This window comes from Melospiza georgiana, chromosome 19, assembly GCF_028018845.1.
Source record: "Melospiza georgiana isolate bMelGeo1 chromosome 19, bMelGeo1.pri, whole genome shotgun sequence".
Lineage (NCBI taxonomy): Eukaryota > Metazoa > Chordata > Aves > Passeriformes > Passerellidae > Melospiza > Melospiza georgiana.
In genome coordinates, this window is record NC_080448.1 from 10,968,816 (window position 1) to 10,987,793 (window position 18,978).

Genomic DNA, 18,978 nt, shown 5'->3' on the forward strand with positions numbered 1-18,978 from the left:
GTTTGATTGCTCAGTAGTGGCAAATCAGTAAAATCAGCCCCAGGAGTGTGGTCTGCTGCCAAGTGGAGGCTGATCCCTGAAGGTCTGCCAGTGTAGAGCAGCTTTTTCTTGAAGGAAGTCCCCAGGGTTTGATGTCCTAGTGCAACTCTGTCCTGTGCCTAACACCACTGTGTCTTCTAGCTGGGAAAACGCTGCAAATCTTTAACATTGAGATGAAGAGCAAGATGAAGGCTCACACCATGACAGATGATGTCACCTTCTGGAAGTGGATCTCTCTGAACACCGTTGCCCTCGTGACGGATAACGCCGTGTACCACTGGAGCATGGAGGGCGAGTCCCAGCCTGTGAAGATGTTTGATCGCCACTCCAGCCTCGCTGGCTGCCAGATCATCAACTACAGAACTGATGCCAAGCAGAAATGGCTCCTGCTGACTGGAATATCTGCTCAGGTACTTTACCTCCAGGAAGGTGGGCAAACCCCAGAGATTGTCTTGTTGTCTCCTTCTACAGGAGCAGGACTGATCTGTTTGTTTTATTAAACTTAATTGCTCATCTCAATCTTCAAATAACAAACTTAAGTGTAACTGAAAATCTCACATTGCTATAATTGGATTTGTAATGATATGAACACTAGTCTGAAGTGACAAGAGTCTGAAGTGATGCTGTTGTAAGAGGAAGCTTTAAATGGCAGCATATTGACCAATATTAAATTAAATTACTGTCACAGTGCCTGTTTTTCCTGACACTTGTTCTTTTTTGTGTAGCAAAACCGTGTAGTGGGGGCAATGCAGCTGTACTCTGTGGACAGAAAAGTGTCCCAGCCCATCGAGGGACATGCAGCCAGCTTTGCACAGTTCAAGATGGAAGGGAATGCTGAAGAATCCACTCTCTTCTGTTTTGCAGTAAGAGGGCAAGCTGGGGGTAAGGTAAGGCTTGGTTCTAAACATATTGTAATCTTTAGTGACTCACCCTGGTTCTCTGCTTCCAGGAGAACAAGTGGTTTAATGCAAAAAGTTGCATTTAAGGAAGAAAGTGAAGGACTGTGTCAGTCTGGATATGACATGTGGTGCATGCAGAGCTTGGACTACCTGGTGTAGCAAGAATCTGTGAGTGGAGAAGTTAAGTGGCATGTCATGACCAGCCCAGTTAGCTGCTTGAAACATGTGACTCTCAGCTTCACAGGCTGAACTTGAGGGAAAAGCTGTGGTAATCTTTCTTTGATGCTGATCCCTGGTATCAGACTCAAATAATTTCCAAGTTATTGGATGGAAATAAAAAAAAAAAGTAAAGCAATAGTGTTGCAGGGCTAAATAATGATCCCATGTGAATGCTGGAATTATGTGAGTTACAGCAAAACCAGAGCTAGATTCAGAGAAACATCTTCAGAACTGTCTCTGCAGAATGTGAACCAAGTTAAAAGATTGCATCTAAAGTAACCTTACTGAATCCTGAGACTTCCAAGTAATTAGAGGTAACTAAAGATCATATTTAACTGGTACATGAACACCAGGTGCCACACCTTTAGCCAGTGAAAATATTTAGGAAGATTAACTTAGTTTGTCTTTGCATAAACCTGGAATTAAGGCTGAGCAGCAAGAGAGCTGCTGTAATTTCATTGTTGAATCTATTGTTAAATAAATTAGTTTCAAGAATTAATCTTATCTCTTGCACAGCTGCATATCATTGAGGTTGGCACACCACCCACTGGGAATCAGCCCTTTCCAAAGAAAGCTGTGGATGTCTTCTTCCCTCCTGAAGCACAAAGTGACTTTCCTGTTGCTATGCAGGTATGACAGCTGCAAAAGGTCTGCAGCTTCTCTGGGTGGATGTGACAGGAGCAGGGAGGGCACTGGGAGCCAGCTACTTAATGTGGGCCTAAACTGGTGGGACTGGTGTGGCTGCTGCTCCTGCTTCAGTAGTGGGAAAGTAAAGGTGGAGGCAAGCAGCATTCAAAGGCAGCATGTTCTTATTTATAGAAGAAATATCCATATGTTTTAACTGCTTTTCAAGCTCTTCAAACGTCATTCTGCTGTGATAGTACTCAAGTAAAAATAAAACAGCACTTCTGGCTGTCCTGAAATGGCCCAGCTGTTCCAAAAGCACCAACTCATTTATCCAGTGCCAAATTTGAGTAATCTATTTCTGTTTTGCAGATCAGTGACAAGCATGACGTGGTGTTCCTCATAACAAAGTATGGCTACATCCACTTGTATGACCTGGAAACTGGCACCTGTATCTACATGAACAGGATCAGTGGAGAGACCATTTTTGTTACTGCACAGCATGAAGCAACAGCTGGAATTATTGGGGTCAACAGAAAGGGACAGGTAAGGAAACTTGGCCTGGAAGCCACTTCTTAGCTGATCCCACTGGCTCTTCATGTTGCACTGCAGGGTTCATGTCTATGAATAAAAATTCAGTTTCCAGAAATGTTCACTTTGAACTCTGCTCAGAGCATGTGGGGTCTGACAGTGTTGTGTGCCCCAAAATAAATGTGCTGTTCTATCTCCATACTTAAGTACTTTATGAACAAGTTACTCACATTGTACAGCCATGCCTTTAGCCCACACTGATTTTGGGTGGATTGTTTGTTGAACATGGGGAATATAGAGCAGATTTGTTCCTGGTATCCTCTAGGATTGATTACCTAAGACATTGAGTTTTAGAAAGATCCCTGTATCCCTGAAAGATCCATTGTATTTCTGTGTTTCTGCCTCTGCAGATACTTCAATTAAACTGTTAATTGCCTGCTTTGATGCAGACAATGGATGACATTGGTTCATTCTGACCAGAGGCCTCTTTAATAAAATGATAATTATGAGTTATCAAGGGATGAAAAACTTTCCATGAATACCCTAACTTTCCTCTCAGAAGTTACCTTAGCCTTTGGCTCACTTTTGACACTTGGGCTAACTGGATGTTTCCCCTGGTGGTTTCTCCAGGTGCTGTCAGTGTGTGTGGAAGAGGAGAACATCATTCCCTACATCACAAACGTGCTGCAGAACCCTGACCTGGCGCTACGGATGGCTGTCCGCAACAACCTGGCGGGGGCCGAGGAGCTCTTTGCCAGGAAATTCAATGCACTCTTTGCACAAGGGAACTACTCAGAGGCAGCAAAAGTGGCAGCTAATGCCCCAAAGGTAAAGTGTTCACAATAGCACTGAACTCTACTGGCTTCAGGATAGCTCAGTGAATTTTTCTAGTGGCAGGGGCAGAGTCTTGTTACTGCTCATGTCCCAAGGTAGTTTGGTGCTTCACAGGTACCTTGGGTGATGACAGTGATTGCAAGCTGGATGATCTTGGAGTTTGTAAAGCCCACAGAGGAAGGGAGGAGTAAATGATGAACTAATGGCTATGATTCATAACATTTCTGGTACTCACCTTTACTTCTCTAGTGATGCAAAAAAGTGTCTGTGAAAAGACAACCTCTAGCTGAAGGGTGCACCTGGAAACAGGATAAAAAACCCAGGCTAAGCTAAATTCAGATGAGAGGAACTTGCTTGCAAGGCCAAGCGTGTCCTAATTCTGAACTTAAATCTGCATTGCTACTGAAATAAGTATAATGGGTTATTATAGCACATTTTCTGTCAAAGCATCTCAGTGTCTGAGCTGGTGTTCAGCCATATTGCTCCTGACATTCTGGGCTGGCAAAACATAGAAATGCTTGTGACAGCTACAGTGACATTACCTCCAGCTTCCTGGAGAAGCTCTTGCCAAGCCACAACAGCAGAAAATTGAAGTGGATCTCTCTCTCTCTCTCTCTGGCAGGGAATCCTGCGTACTCCAGACACCATACGCCGGTTCCAGAGTGTTCCAGCTCAGCCAGGGCAGACTTCCCCTCTCCTGCAGTATTTTGGCATTCTGCTGGACCAAGGGCAGCTGAACAAGTATGAGTCACTGGAGCTCTGCAGACCAGTGCTCCAGCAGGGCCGCAAGCAGCTCCTGGAAAAATGGTTAAAAGAAGATAAGGTGAGTTTGGGATTGATACTTTCAGAGGTGTGGGGGGAAGGAACAGCACTGCCTGACAGCTTCCCCCCTTCCCAGGAAAATTCAGCTGGGAGCTCAGCAGTGACAGCAAACAGCTGAGCAGTAGGTGCTCACTCTACCTGTCACTATGACTCAAACTACTGCAAGGGAATTGATCAATTCTCACTCATTCTGCATTTAAAATCACAGCAGGCTGTGCAGAGCATGGAAAGCTCTGAGCTGCTGCTGGGCTTTGCCAAACCAGTCCGTTGGAAACTGACTGCAAGTGCTGTGAGCTGTGGTTACAGCTGTGTAATTAATTGGGGAGACACGCTGGTACAATGTGTCACCCAGTTCTGGCTCTGAAAATTCATTGAACTGCTGTAGAGCGTGAGGAGCTGAGCCCACTAGAGCCCTGCTGGGAGAGTCAGCTCAGGCTGTCCACCTGGGGCTTAATTTTTTGAAGTCCAAAAGGAAGAGAAATGAGGAAGAGGGTGGTAGAGCATCTCATCATGGCACTCCCAGGGTGGGCTGACTGCATTTCTGTTTGTGAGCAGCTGGAGTGCTCGGAGGAGCTGGGAGACCTTGTGAAATCTGTGGATCCCACGCTAGCACTTAGTGTCTATCTGAGAGCCAACGTTCCAAACAAGGTCATCCAGTGTTTTGCTGAAACAGGACAAGTCCAGAAGATTGTTTTGTATGCTAAGAAGGTGAGAGAAAATTTAATTGCTCTATCTGTCCTGTATTTAATAATAGCTAGTGCATGTTCCAAAGTAACTGGGGGGAATCTGAGAGCCTGTACAGTATTTACTTTTGCCTCAAGTTTTTCATGAATAGCTACTGTTAGACTTCACACATGGATCTTTCCCTACTTCCCCATGTAGCCTTTTCCAAAAGAGGAAATCCTGGCTGGGTTGTGTAATCTGACAGTAGCTTTGACTGAGCTCTGTATTTACCAAGATGTGTGGTGCTCTTGCTGAGTTCTCACTTTCCATCATCTTCTCAGGTTGGATATACTCCAGACTGGATCTTTTTGCTGAGGAATGTAATGAGAATCAGCCCTGATCAAGGACAGCAGTTTGCACAAATGCTCGTTCAAGATGAAGAGCCTCTTGCAGATATAACTCAGGTAAATAACTTTATTGCTGTGAAATGTTGACTTCAAAGCATTAGATTGGTAAGAGGAGCCCTGCTCAAACCATCAGAGCAATGAGTTTGGATTTAGCTATTGATGCTTAAATATACTTCCAGTTCCTAATCAAAAACCTAAATTTCTTTCCTTTTTTTTTTTTTTTTTTTTGTTTTGCAGATTGTGGATGTCTTTATGGAATATAATTTAATCCAGCAATGTACAGCCTTTCTGCTGGATGCACTGAAGAATAATCGTCCCTCAGAAGGTCCCCTGCAAACACGTTTACTTGAGATGAACCTCATGCACGCCCCTCAGGTACTGCTCAGACTCCCTGCAGCTGGACATGGCAAACACTGCTGGGAGTGCTCAGGAACTGAGTGAAAATGTTCCCTGTTCCTTCCAGGTTGCAGATGCCATCCTGGGAAACCAAATGTTTACTCACTATGACCGGGCTCACATAGCTCAGCTGTGTGAGAAGGCTGGTTTGCTGCAGAGAGCACTCGAGCACTTCACAGACCTCTACGACATCAAGCGTGCCGTGGTTCACACTCACCTCCTCAACCCTGAGGTAAGGCATCAAACACCCTGCACCTGCAAATCCTGCCTCTAATAACTGCTCTTTGCTCAGGTCTAAGATGCCTTATGTGTTTTTGCAGTGGTTAGTGAATTATTTTGGGTCCTTGTCAGTAGAAGACTCTCTGGAGTGTCTGCGTGCGATGCTGTCCGCTAACATCCGTCAGAACCTGCAGATCTGTGTCCAGGTGGCTTCCAAATACCACGAACAGCTGTCAACACAGTCACTCATTGAGCTCTTTGAGTCCTTCAAGAGCTTTGAAGGTGAGTCTGTACTTCTGCAAGAGGAGCTGTTGCTCACCTCGTTACAGGTGTGTGTCTGTCTGCTGAAATCTAGAAAGCCATAATCAGCTTAAGTATTTAGGCCTCAAACTGTGTTGAAACAGATCTAAACTTTCAAGTTTCCCTGTTTAGGGTGGATACCACTATTCAGTTGCATAATTTGTTTTTCTGAAATCCTGGAAAATGTTTGGAGATCTAGAAAAACCTAGAATGCTGGCCTCTTGCCTTTGTCCAAAATGGGTGCCTTTAATTTCTGTAGCCTTTGGGATTTGTATTTTTAATTGAGACCAGCAAATAATGTGTTTACTGTTTCTCTGCAGGTTTGTTTTATTTCCTGGGCTCCATTGTAAACTTCAGCCAGGATCCAGATGTGCACTTCAAGTACATTCAAGCTGCATGCAAGACAGGACAAATTAAAGAAGTGGAAAGAATCTGCAGGGAAAGCAACTGCTATGATCCAGAACGTGTTAAAAACTTCCTCAAGGTAATGTTTGGGTAACACTGGAATGTCTGGGGCTGTTGGGGGTTCTGACAAAATATGGTATGTCACTAGTGAAATGAGGCAGCTCTGTGAAAACAGATGAGTTGTAACCTTTGCACTTAAGGATCCAAGTGTCCTCAAACCTGAGGTATCTGCCATGTTGACAGTACCTCCTAATGAAGTCTGAGCCTGGAATATTGTCTAAAAAATAAGAATCAGGTCAGTTCCTCACTGTTCTTGCTAAGGTTAATCTGGTTTGAACTCTTAACCTGTAGTAAATGTACCAGCTTACCTAGAACTTGTTAAAAATGTCTGCTATAAAATAGGAAACAGTTTGCTTAACTTGAGAACACCCATAGTGCCAAATGAGTTGATAACTTAATGCTTATTTATAGTGTAATCAACTCCAACTGAGCAACTACAGAAACAACAGATGAAAAGAGTCAGTTCATTCCATAAATGCTTTCAGATTCAGGGCTGATCTTACTCTCCTACACATGAAATTTCAGCCAGGTGAGCCATGGTTTAGCTCTGCTGGGAGATGCCAGTCAGTGGGAAATATCCTGACTGATGCAGAGCATTGCTGGAGAGTAGGGAAGGATGCTGTGCTCAAAGTTCAGGTTCTGTAGTCTTAGTAGTCAGCTTATTGACAGACACAACACTGAGAAATACCTTAGGAACCATGTGGGAGGGGAAAACTTTATCTGGGAACATTTCCTGCCTTCATGTTTGTTGGTTACATAGCATAGTCTTAGATTTTGCTGATCATATCTGAAGATGGCAAAACTCTTCCCAAGAGAATTCTCTAAAACTAACCTGGTGTCACCGAGGTGTAAGGTATGTCATTTGATCAAGCCACCTAAGATATGTTATCAAGCTGTCAAACTCCTGATGAAAGTTATTGTTTTTTGTGCTGTTCCATGTCTGGAATGTGCAGGACATGTACCAGGTAAATCTCCCAGTACAGGCCTCCCTGTGTAAAGTCCTTAAGTGTAATTTATATGTAGGATTATATTCTGGGATGTGCATGTTGGAATAAGTGATCTGAAATATGCATCCGGAATACTGTCTGCCACATAGACTAAGCTTCTGTACTGTAACCATTGTAACCTTATGCTGAAAGTTGGAATGCTTTTAGATAATTAATCTGGTAAGCAGTTTAAGTAGTACTGCTATAGAGCTTAATTCTTACTGTTCTCTAAATCCATAGTTAGGAGGTATCACATGACACATGGCACTCAGAGTTAATTCTGTATCTAAGTTTTACATTACCAACCACAACTTAATCTAGTCATGGTTAAATTTCTTTTGAAATCCCAGAGTGCTAATCCTGCACACCAAACACCAGTGGCAACCAAAAATATTCTCTATAGCCTAGGCTTGTAATAGTTGTATTGTGTTGTAAAACTCTGTAGAGTCTGCCATGCAAAGGAGCAGGGTTAAACTCCAAAAAGCTTCTTGCTCCTCACTCCCTGCAGTGGGTGTGAGTGCTCTCACTTTACATCTTGCAAACAATTAGCTGAACAACAAGCTGTCATTATTTGGTTGACTGTTGAGATTGGCTTTCCAAATTCAGCTGCTTTGACAGTTTAAGTGACTGTATTATTTGTCTGCTTAAGTCCAAGAGCAAAAGCAAATTACTAAAGCTCTTCTCTTTCTAGGAAGCTAAACTCACTGACCAGCTGCCTCTCATCATTGTGTGCGACCGCTTTGACTTTGTGCACGACTTGGTGCTGTATTTGTATAGAAATAATCTCCAGAAATATATTGAGATTTATGTACAGAAGGTAGGTGACAGCTTGCCCCTTGGCTTCAGTGAGTCAAATTGATCAGTTTTTACAGTATCATGTACAATTACAGGCATCATCTTTAAGTATTGTGCAAACAGATTTGTACCTGAAAATGACATTTAAGTGGTTAATTAGTGGCCTCCAGTAAATTAACCCTGATGTGAGTCAGGTCTCGTTCTTCAGTCAGGTTAAGCAGTAACTCCCACTCATGTGCCACTTGGTAGAATAACTTTGGAGTTGTTGAGGTGATTTTAAGTCTCAGTATTTTGGAGTGGGGAGAAGGGGAAGTTTTCCTTTTAACTTCCTGCAGGGACAAAGTGGATTGCTCAGGAGCTCTTCCTGTGGGAGCTAAGTGAGCCACTGGGCTGGGGTGGGAACACCTGCTGACTGAAGAATTGACTTTCAAGCTTTTTCAGAACCTTAGGAGGCTGGGAGTAAAGGTGGGAAGATGGGGTCAATCTTAACAAGTGGAATTCTGAGGATATGCATTGCCTGCCCTTGCTCCCTGACAGCATCCTGACCTCTTTAAATGCTCCTGTGCAGGTCAATCCCAGCCGTCTGCCTGTTGTTATTGGGGGACTGCTTGATGTGGATTGCTCTGAAGATGTGATCAAGAACCTCATCCTTGTAGTCAGAGGTCAATTTTCAACTGATGAACTTGTTGCAGAGGTTGAGAAAAGAAACAGGTATTAAACTTCTACAAGTCTCTTACCAATTCCAGTCTGGCAGTGCTTGCTGCTTATCCATCAGTGCATGTCACACAGCTAAAGCTGGTACTGACACAAGCAGAAGCTGCCACTGGTGAGAGCCAGCTCTAATTCTTGCCTGATGTGGGGATCTCTCCAGATAACTTTGGTGTGTTTTCTTCATAGTGTCAGAAGGTTACACCATTATAATAATGAATCAAAATGTAGGTTAACACAGAGCACTGGAACTCTGGTTTAGTTCTGACTATCCTACACCAAGACTGGCTTCCAGGGTGTAGAAATCATACAACTGGATATTTACTTACTCAACCTCTAACATGAAAATCACCTTCTTCTAGGCTGAAGCTGCTTCTGCCCTGGCTGGAAGCAAGAATTCACGAGGGCTGTGAGGAGCCTGCCACTCACAATGCACTGGCCAAGATCTACATTGACAGCAACAACAACCCAGAGAGGTTCCTGCGCGAGAACCCCTACTATGACAGCCGTGTTGTTGGCAAGTACTGTGAGAAGAGGGACCCTCACCTGGCCTGCGTGGCCTACGAGCGTGGACAGTGTGACCTGGAGCTGATCAATGTATGTATGCCAGGCTGCTGCCTCTTGATTGACTGCTGACATCAGTGTCAGGGGCTGCATTGAAAGATTTAGGACAAAAGTATGGTTTTTTAAAAATGTATTAAGCTGGGAAGTGCATGTTTGTAACACAGAAGAGGGGGTGGCTGTTTAACCTTCCTCTGCAGCTTAATGAGAAACTCTCCTGCTCATCCTAAAATGGGAGGTTAATGGAGTAACAAAGGCTGAGATTTCAGTCTGCCCTCAGTTCAGAGTTACAGTACAATTTTCTGTAGGCTCCATAGCCTTGCCTTCCCTCTGAGCAAGCTGTGCCTCTCTCCAGGTGTGCAATGAGAACTCCCTGTTCAAGAGTCTCTCCCGCTACTTAGTTCGCCGTAAGGACCCCGAGCTCTGGGCCAGTGTGCTGCTGGAAAGCAACCCCTACAGGAGACCCCTGATTGACCAGGTACAGCTGCAGGACACTCACAGCCTTGCCTGTCCCAACTGGATTTGCAGAACCTGACATCACTCATTTCTGCATGCCTTGCTCTGCCTGCAGGTTGTCCAGACTGCTCTGTCAGAGACCCAGGACCCCGAGGAAGTCTCTGTCACTGTGAAGGCCTTCATGACTGCAGATCTTCCCAACGAGCTCATTGAACTGCTGGAGAAAATCGTTCTGGATAATTCAGTGTTCAGTGAGCACAGGTGTGTGAAATGAAAGCTAAGCCACAGGAAACTTGGAGTTACTGCTGTAATGTGAAACAGCAAATGAACTAATACCTTCTCCAGAGGGGAGGGTGAATTTCTTGATCATTATTTGCTAAGTACTGGTTTTTTCCCTCCTCAGGAACCTGCAGAACCTTCTCATCCTTACAGCTATCAAGGCTGACCGCACCCGTGTCATGGAGTACATCAACCGCCTGGATAACTACGATGCCCCTGATATAGCCAATATTGCTATCAGCAACGAGCTGTTTGAGGAGGCATTTGCTATCTTCAGGAAGTTTGATGTCAACACATCAGCTGTACAGGTATCTTCAATTCTCAGCTTGTACAAACTCCCTGTGCATCCCCTCACAAGGACTTTGCTGGTGCTTAACACCAGTTAGCAAAGTGCCCAAAGCTGCTCAGTGTCTTGTCTTACAAAGCAGACACTGTTTCTGTGAAAATAGGTGAGTTTTAACCTTTGCACTTAAAGGTCCAAGTGTCCTCAAACCTAAACAACATTTGTTTATTGAAACTTTGTAAGCCTAAAATCACTCACGCTGTGTGGGTTGTGTGGAGTTAGTCCCTCTCTTTTACAAGCTGTGGATCCATTGAGGAACTTAGATAAACTCCAGCTTAGTGTGTTGTAAAAGTGACACTCTTAGCCTTCCTGAGAGTGGCTGATGGTGGTTATCCTTTCCCCAGGTGTTGATAGAGCACATTGGGAACCTGGACCGTGCGTACGAGTTCGCCGAGCGCTGCAATGAACCTGCAGTGTGGAGCCAGCTGGCCAAAGCACAGCTCCAGAAGGGGATGGTGAAGGAAGCAATTGACTCCTACATCAAAGCAGATGATCCTTCCTCATACATGGAAGTTGTTCAAGCTGCTAATGCCAGTGGTATGATTAAGTTTTGTTTGCATCTTGGCTGTTGATGTTGCTCAGCTCCTTTGCCTGGTCTGCTCAAACTGCAGTTCTGCCAGACCTGTATCTTGGTGCAAGTAGAGGAATCTGGCCCTTCAAGGACTGCTCTAAATAAGAGTGGGAAAAGGTAGTGTATTCCATCTGCAGATAATCAGTAGCCTGTAATTTCTTTCTTTAGCTAGCTGGAGACTTCTTTCAGAGTCTTTATATGAAGTTAAATAAGATTTTAGTTAGGCCCATTTTGAGATTATTTGATTAATGCGTAATTGGCAGTGTGAAGGTTGTTGATTGTTGGGGCTGTAGAAATATGTCAAAATTAGGCTCAGATTGTTTAAGTTAAGCACAGGTGTCCCCAGTGGTGTGAAATAAACATTCTGAACTCCTTTCCATAGGAAACTGGGAAGAACTGGTGAAGTATCTGCAGATGGCACGCAAGAAGGCCCGGGAGTCGTATGTGGAAACAGAATTAATCTTTGCTCTGGCTAAAACAAACCGCCTGGCAGAGCTAGAGGAGTTCATCAATGGCCCCAACAATGCACATATCCAGCAGGTGAGTGGGGCTGACTTTGTTTTCCTGACTCACAGAGGGGTGTTGGGAATTCTCTCTCTTTGGATATGCACATAGATCTTTAAATCCATTTTGACAAGGACTTGAATGCCTCACATTGAATGTAAACCACTGGCTGAAAAGGTGCTGGAATAACCTGGCTGTGCTCTGCCCCAGGTTGGTGATCGCTGCTATGATGAGAAGATGTATGAAGCTGCCAAGCTCCTGTACAACAACGTGTCCAACTTCGGCCGCTTGGCCTCGACCTTGGTGCACCTGGGCGAGTACCAGGCAGCCGTGGACGGCGCTCGCAAAGCCAACAGCACCCGCACGTGGAAAGAGGTGAATTCCCTGCCCCTGAGCTCAGGGCCTCAAAGCTGGGGCCTGCTCAGGAGCCTTGGTTCCAAGCAGTAACACAACTCTCAATTCCAGGTCTGCTTCGCTTGTGTGGATGGAAAAGAATTCCGCCTGGCTCAGCTGTGTGGGCTCCACATTGTAGTGCATGCAGATGAGCTGGAAGAGCTAATCAACTATTACCAGGTAATTAGGCTGACTCCTGTTGTACAGTCAGTTCTGTCATGGCAGCCCTGTCAAAATCTGGGATTCTGGATTGTTTCTGATGTGAAATGTCTCTGTGTGTGTCTCTAAGGATCGTGGGTACTTTGAGGAGCTGATCACTATGTTGGAAGCAGCACTTGGACTGGAGCGAGCACACATGGGGATGTTCACAGAGTTGGCAATTCTCTACTCCAAGTTCAAGCCACAGAAGATGAGGGAGCACTTGGAGCTGTTCTGGTCCAGAGTTAACATTCCCAAGGTGAATATCTGAGGCTTTAAATTTAACTGAAAACGCACCTCTTTGGGCTGTCTGTACCCAGCTTTTGCACAAGCAACTCCTGGGGTTATTAATGGCACTAAAACCTGAGCACTGCTGGAAATTCCAGTTAACAAATATTGCTAATTCTGCCTTTTGCTTAGGTTCTGAGAGCTGCAGAACAAGCCCACCTCTGGGCTGAACTGGTGTTCCTGTATGATAAGTATGAAGAATATGATAATGCCATAATCACAATGATGAATCACCCAACAGATGCTTGGAAAGAAGGCCAGTTCAAAGATATCATCACTAAGGTATTGCTTTCCTGGTGAAAGTTATGTTTGTTTTTCTTTTGGATTTCCCCACAATCAAACTCCTGCTCTGAACATGCATCTTTACCCCTCTGTAGGTGGCCAATGTGGAGCTGTACTACAAGGCAGTTCAGTTCTATTTGGAATTTAAGCCTCTGCTGCTCAATGATCTGCTGATGGTGTTGTCCCCTCGGCTTGACCACACTCGTGCTGTCACGTTCTTCACAAAGGTAATTTTCCTGCTATCCAGATAAAAACAAAAGCTGGGAAAGCATTGAGCTGTAGTAGCATTTAAAAATGCTTAGCTACCCCCCTACCTGCCAGGGAAAATGCTAAGAGACTTCCACAAAAACTGACTTAAATGTCTCTCTGATTCCTTGAAGGTTAAACAGCTGCCCCTGGTTAAGCCTTACCTGCGCTCTGTTCAAAATCACAACAACAAATCAGTCAATGAGTCCCTCAACAACCTCTTCATTATTGAAGAAGATTACCAGGTATGTCTTGTCTTGAAGCACTTCATTCTGGATTTACTTCGTATTCTCAGCTTTTGTTTCATGTGTAGAAACACAGAGTTTTCTTTCTCATTTTCAGTATTTTTTACCTGCTTGCTGTTAACTTTAATTCCTTAAGTGTATGTTCTTCAGCTTTAAAGTGAATTAGTGGTGAGGAACCATGGAATAAGTGGAAAAGTATTAGTGGCTTCCTGAGAGCATTTTGTGTCATTCCTATTGGGGATAGAGTGGCTATGTTATAAGTGCAACAGCTTTTATTTAACGCAAACAAACACTGGGTGCCACCAAAAGAAGAAGCAAACAGTTGTGATGTCTGGCTGTTTTACTGTTTTCAGAGAACAGCTGCCTGGTTTTCAGAGACTCTTATTAACCTTCTGAAAAATACTGACTGAAAGATCTAAACTCCATGTGTGTCAAACAGCAGCTTCTCAAACAGAATAGCAGATCTCTGCAGGTCTGGCTGGGCTACTTTATCTTCCTACAAGCAGGAATAGAGAACTAGTGGAAAATATTTGCATTTTGTGGGTGCAGTTGTACATCTGAGGTGTGACTTTTTTTTTTTTTTCTGCTTCACTCAGGCTCTTAGGACTTCTATAGATGCTTATGACAACTTTGACAACATTTCTCTTGCCCAACGTTTGGAGAAGCACGAGCTAATAGAGTTCCGGAGGATCGCCGCCTATCTCTTCAAAGGCAACAACCGCTGGAAACAGAGCGTGGAGCTCTGCAAGAAGGACAGGCTCTACAAGGTGAGGCAGCACCCAGGGCAGCTCCACAGCTCTGCCTTGTTGGTTCTGGCTTTTGGCTCTTGGTTAACAGCCCCTTGTGGGTTGCTGTGTCCCCTGAGGCTGAGGCTCTGTCCTTTGCAGGATGCCATGCAGTACGCTTCAGAATCCAAAGATACTGAGCTGGCAGAGGAGCTGCTGCAGTGGTTCCTGCAGGAGAACAAGAGGGAATGCTTTGGTGCTTGTCTCTTCACCTGCTACGATCTCCTAAGGCCGGATGTTGTCTTGGAAACAGCGTGGAGGCACAACATTATGGACTTTGCCATGCCATACTTTATCCAGGTCATGAAGGAATACTTGACCAAGGTAAGAGCAGGTGCCCCTCCAACACCCAGAGCTTGTTAGTCACTGTGGTGAATGCCTTGAGACTCTCTGCTTGCTACTAACATTGGTTTGGGCTTTGTCCAATGTCTGTCTGTCCATGTCCACACTTACTTTTCAGTCCATCTGGGGAGAGACTTCGCCCTCTAAGAGGCTGAAACACTTGCAGGCTTCACCCTCTGCCAATGACAGAACCTACATCAGTAGTATTTGCCTGACCCTGGGCAGTGTCTAAAGTAGGTCCAGGCTCCAGGCATTTCCTGTGCTGTGTCAGTCAGGAATCCCAGCTGGGATCAAGCTTTAACTAAATACTAGACTGTTACTAAAACAGCTTTATAGCTAGACCTAGAGATAACTTGTTCTGCTATGCATTTAACTCTAAAATGTGGCTCTGACACGTAATGGCACTAATTATGATTCAACTCTTACTTGAAGTGACTCAGGATGGGGGAACTACTTGGTAATGCTCTGACAGACTTGAACAGACTTGAGTTCAATCCAGCTGTCACTAGCAAGATGTTCCCAGATGAAGCTTTTGGAGTATCTTCCAGTGAAATGGTGTAAATTGCTTAATGATTAAGACCTTTCCAAGCTTGAGTTCAGCTTTTACTTTCATGCAGTCAGTGAAGACTAAAGTGCCTGTTTGTCCAGAAATTTGCCTGGCTGTTCTTTCCAAAGGCAGAACTAGCTGTAGTTCTGTAGCCAGCCTGAAATGCTGTTTTGGGGGAGGTGGGCTGAGCAATGCAACTGTTTGTCAGAGATGCCTGCACCAAGCTAACACCATGCCTTTGGTGGGAGTAGTAGATTCTTAAAGATAAACATTTCCTGATCTGATAAAGGATTAGGATGTAGCTTTGGTGTAGCTAATGAAGTAAGAGCCAGCAAGAAGCAGAGCTGCCTTTCTAAAGCAGATACTTCTGGTGTACTTTTGTTTTTACTCGCCTGTACCTTGATTATTTCTTCCCTGACGCTTTTGTTTCTACCTTTTTATATGCTAAATATGGAATTTGATTTTTCTAAGCTGCACCTTCTGAATTCCTTTGCAGGTTGATGCAATAAAGGAAAAGGTGAAAGTTGATTCTTGTTTTCCATCTTTAAGTCTGGAGGACTAAGTCTAAGGATTCTGCATGAGTTTTTTTCTTTCCTATGTTTACTACACTGCTGCTACTGCTTTTTCCCCAAACAAAATATCACTAAAGCATTTGCAAATTGTTTAACTCTCACTAGCTAGTGCTGTAGGAGAAAAGTAGATTCATTTGCTACTAATAAGCTACTAGATCCTCAGGAAGGGCATACAGGTGATCAGTTGGATCACAGTCAGCCTGCAATTGAAACAACACACAAATACTTACAAATGCTATTATTTGACAGCCAATCTGACTGGAACAACCTCCTACAATAAGAAATAAGTCTGTGAATCCCTAAATCAGTCTGGCATTTGCTAGTTGAAGGGCTGTGATCCAGTTCCTGATCTCTGGACCATGACTAATGCGTGCTGACCGTAGGCAGAGTAGATACTGGCTGCTCCAGAGGGACTCTTCCTCACTCAGGTGTCAGTTCTCATGGTGCTGATCTAATCCACACAGTGCTCTAGTTCATGTAGCAACTTAAATCTTCAGCTCTTACAAGTCTGTGGTTCTCCTCCCTACAGTAAATTTCTAGTAGTTGTCCAAAAAAAGACTGCCTTCCAAGCTCTTCAGCTTCACTAAACCTCTTTTGCTACCTCGTTAAAAAAACATATAAAAATGGTAATGCTTATTGCTCTTCTGAGGCTACTCCAGGGCTTGCCTTTTGCTATGTAACTTTGACCTTCAGAAGGGCAATCCAAGGTTTTGTGTCCATCTGCTTCCCTACAAATGCCACTGTGATCCTCCTGAGCCCAGGGGTCAGCCCTTGCAGGAGTTTTCCATTAATGTGGTTCAGCAAAGGGCAAAGCAAAGTTGACAGACAGCTTTGAAGATGGACTAAATGCAAAAACTGCTGGTTGTAAAGACACCACTGGAACTCAAGGCTAACCTAAGACACGTAGTGTAAGGTCCTTCAGCAGCTAGTAAGGAAAGTAGGAGAGCGTGTGTGTGAAAAAAGGTAATTGAACTGCAGTGTTTGCATAAACGACGCATGTGTAGCAGTCATTGCAATTACATCCCACTCCTCCTGAAGCTCCAAGGCATTGCTGTGGGCTGCTGTGGTTTTCTGGGGGGAGCCTGTATGGCAGTCATCTTCAGACCTCACTCGTGCTTCAGTACTTTTGCCTCTTTTTCATGCACACATAACACGATAACATTGAATGCATGTTACTTTTCCTCTGCAGCTTATTGCAGTCCCTGTGGAAAAGCCTTTCAGTCAATCTTGCTCCAGGTGTAGGGCCCTGAAGCTGGTGATGCTCGAGCAAGTGGTGTAAGAACCATCCTGAGGGCTGGTTTCAAACTTGCGCTTGTTCTTGTCAGTATTTGTTCAGCTCTGAGGGGAGGCATCAAAACTGGCTCCAAAATGCATTGAATGTCCTGGGCTGGAGGCTTTCCAAGTGTGAGTAAGCCAAATGCCTCTGCTTAGTAGCACATTCTCCTTGGATTTGCATCTCTAAACTTGTGCTTGTGTGTTCAGTGTGTTGCTGTTTGGAGTTAAAAGCAGTGCAGTTCCCAGCACGGTGTCTGGAAATGAGTCTCGGAGCATTGGATACAATCCCGTGCACTTTGGCAGCTGCAGGCCAGATACTGAGGGAGGCACCACCAGGCTGGCCATGGAAGCCCAGCCACTGAGGGAACTCCAGCTCAGGACTTCTGCCACTCCCTGGAGTTGTGCCTCAGCCTGAGGTTACACAGGAACAGGTTTATGGAACACACAGCTGAAAGGAGGAGCTCACAGCAGATATTTGCTCATGTAGCACAGTTCAGCTCAAAACTCACTTGTCAATGTTGTAGCTGAGTAAATAACACTGACCCTGTGTAAGTGCAGGAAACCTTCAAACTCCTTTATTAAGGACACAAATGAAATGAAACATTAATCTTGTATTATTGTCTTTCAAAGCAATTGGCATGATTACCTCTGACTTTGTTCTAAGTCTTATCTCCCAGGTAAAATACCAATACCTCATTTTGTGGTTTTAGTTTCAGGGCCTGCCTTAGACTATAGAAATGCTGAGTTCCCTTGGATCTGTCTTAGAAATGAGCAATAATTCACTACAGAAGTTCCTTCTCTTGCCTTTCTGTAGGGGTGGGCAAACAGCACCATTGCACTCGCAGTGCAGCAGTGAAGCTGGCCAGGCTTGTCTGTTACTGTGTGTGAAGCTGGAAGAACTGGAGTATCTGTGGGTTTAGGCTGACTGCCACACAGTTCTGGAGTGGAAAAAGCAAGTCTTATACACATGCATTCTCTGCATTTGAACTTAAATTGCATGAGTGAATGGGTTTGGAAAGTGAAATCTTGAGGCTCAAGTGACATGTCGGATGCTATTGCAGTCTGCTCTATCCAAATACAAACCTGATTACTTTGCCTCAATGTCACCTCCAGGGAAACCTCTCCAGGTCTGGGCATTATCTTGGCAATTGCTCCAAGGCCAGAGGTCTCCAATTGAGACTGAGCTCAAATCTGAGTCTTGAGTCCAAAGACTGTCCAGCTCCAGTCCAGTCCAGAACCTTTGTACAAAGCTTCAGCCTGGAGTGAGCTTTCAAAGTAGTTGAAAATCCCTCAGTGAGGGATTTTGTTCAGGAAACAGACAATCTTGACTGCACCAGTACCAACATTGCTACTTGAATTGATCTTAACTTGTAAATGGTCTCCTTTTCTTGATGGGTGTTGACATACCACTAAGGCTTTTCCACTTCTCTGCCACCAATAAGTACCTGTTTTAGAGGAGATTTCTTTAATTGTTGGTCTCAATTCCAGGTGGATAAACTGGATGCATCAGAGTCTTTGAGAAAGGAAGAGGAGCAAGCTACAGAAACACAACCTATTGTTTATGGTAATGCTTTAGTTTGTGTGTTATCAATTACATATTTCACTTTTTAAACAAGCCTTCCCTAATCTTGTTTTGTTCCTGACAAAGTCCTGGGAAATGGGAACATTCTCCATGTGAAATCAAGTCTTAAGGAATGTGTTCCAAAATACAAGATAAGTGCTGTGGCTGCTGAGGTGAGCTGTGGACTGCAGGATTGAAGGTTGTCCTGGCTCCTTAAGGAAGGTGTACAGGAGCTGTGCCATTCCAGACTCCTTAAGGAAGGTGTACAGGATCTGTGCTACTCCAGACTCCTTAAGGAGAGGTGTACAGGAGCTGTGCCATTCCAGGCTCCTTAAGGAGAGGTGTACAGGAGCTGTGCCATTCCAGGCTCCTTAAGGAAGGTGTATAGGAGCTGTGCCATTCCAGACTCCTTGAGAGCTGTGCAGGAGCTGTGCCATTCCAGACTCCTTAAGGAAGGTGTACAGGAGCTGTGCCATTCCAGACTCCTTAAGGAGAAGTGTACAGGATCTGTGCTACTCCAGACTCCTTAAGGAAGGTGTACAGGAAGGAGCTGTGCCATTCCAGATTTCCACCAAGGGGTTATTTGCATCTTGTGCAATATGCTTTATATCTAAAGCATATTT

General features: G+C 44.4%; 1 protein-coding gene across 2 annotated transcripts in view; it reads left to right on the forward strand.

Annotated features, from left to right (window-relative positions):
* Positions 1–18,978, forward strand: part of CLTC (clathrin heavy chain) — a 30,015-nt gene that overhangs the window by 9,360 nt on the left and 1,677 nt on the right. The window contains exons 3-32 of one of the 2 annotated variants that reach the window (XM_058037341.1): positions 181–449; positions 765–926; positions 1,674–1,787; positions 2,154–2,327; positions 2,943–3,140; positions 3,769–3,969; positions 4,524–4,676; positions 4,973–5,095; positions 5,276–5,413; positions 5,502–5,666; positions 5,755–5,935; positions 6,274–6,437; positions 8,096–8,221; positions 8,768–8,910; positions 9,270–9,504; positions 9,824–9,946; positions 10,040–10,185; positions 10,328–10,511; positions 10,891–11,083; positions 11,500–11,657; positions 11,832–11,996; positions 12,087–12,194; positions 12,304–12,471; positions 12,633–12,782; positions 12,878–13,009; positions 13,163–13,273; positions 13,870–14,040; positions 14,161–14,382; positions 15,444–15,464; positions 18,283–18,358. In XM_058037341.1, coding sequence (XP_057893324.1) covers positions 181–449; positions 765–926; positions 1,674–1,787; positions 2,154–2,327; positions 2,943–3,140; positions 3,769–3,969; positions 4,524–4,676; positions 4,973–5,095; positions 5,276–5,413; positions 5,502–5,666; positions 5,755–5,935; positions 6,274–6,437; positions 8,096–8,221; positions 8,768–8,910; positions 9,270–9,504; positions 9,824–9,946; positions 10,040–10,185; positions 10,328–10,511; positions 10,891–11,083; positions 11,500–11,657; positions 11,832–11,996; positions 12,087–12,194; positions 12,304–12,471; positions 12,633–12,782; positions 12,878–13,009; positions 13,163–13,273; positions 13,870–14,040; positions 14,161–14,382; positions 15,444–15,464; positions 18,283–18,358 — 4,674 coding nt within the window. The remainder of the gene's footprint in view (positions 1–180; positions 450–764; positions 927–1,673; positions 1,788–2,153; positions 2,328–2,942; positions 3,141–3,768; positions 3,970–4,523; positions 4,677–4,972; positions 5,096–5,275; positions 5,414–5,501; positions 5,667–5,754; positions 5,936–6,273; positions 6,438–8,095; positions 8,222–8,767; positions 8,911–9,269; positions 9,505–9,823; positions 9,947–10,039; positions 10,186–10,327; positions 10,512–10,890; positions 11,084–11,499; positions 11,658–11,831; positions 11,997–12,086; positions 12,195–12,303; positions 12,472–12,632; positions 12,783–12,877; positions 13,010–13,162; positions 13,274–13,869; positions 14,041–14,160; positions 14,383–15,443; positions 15,465–18,282; positions 18,359–18,978) is intronic. The other variant, XM_058037342.1, reaches the window with a different exon arrangement.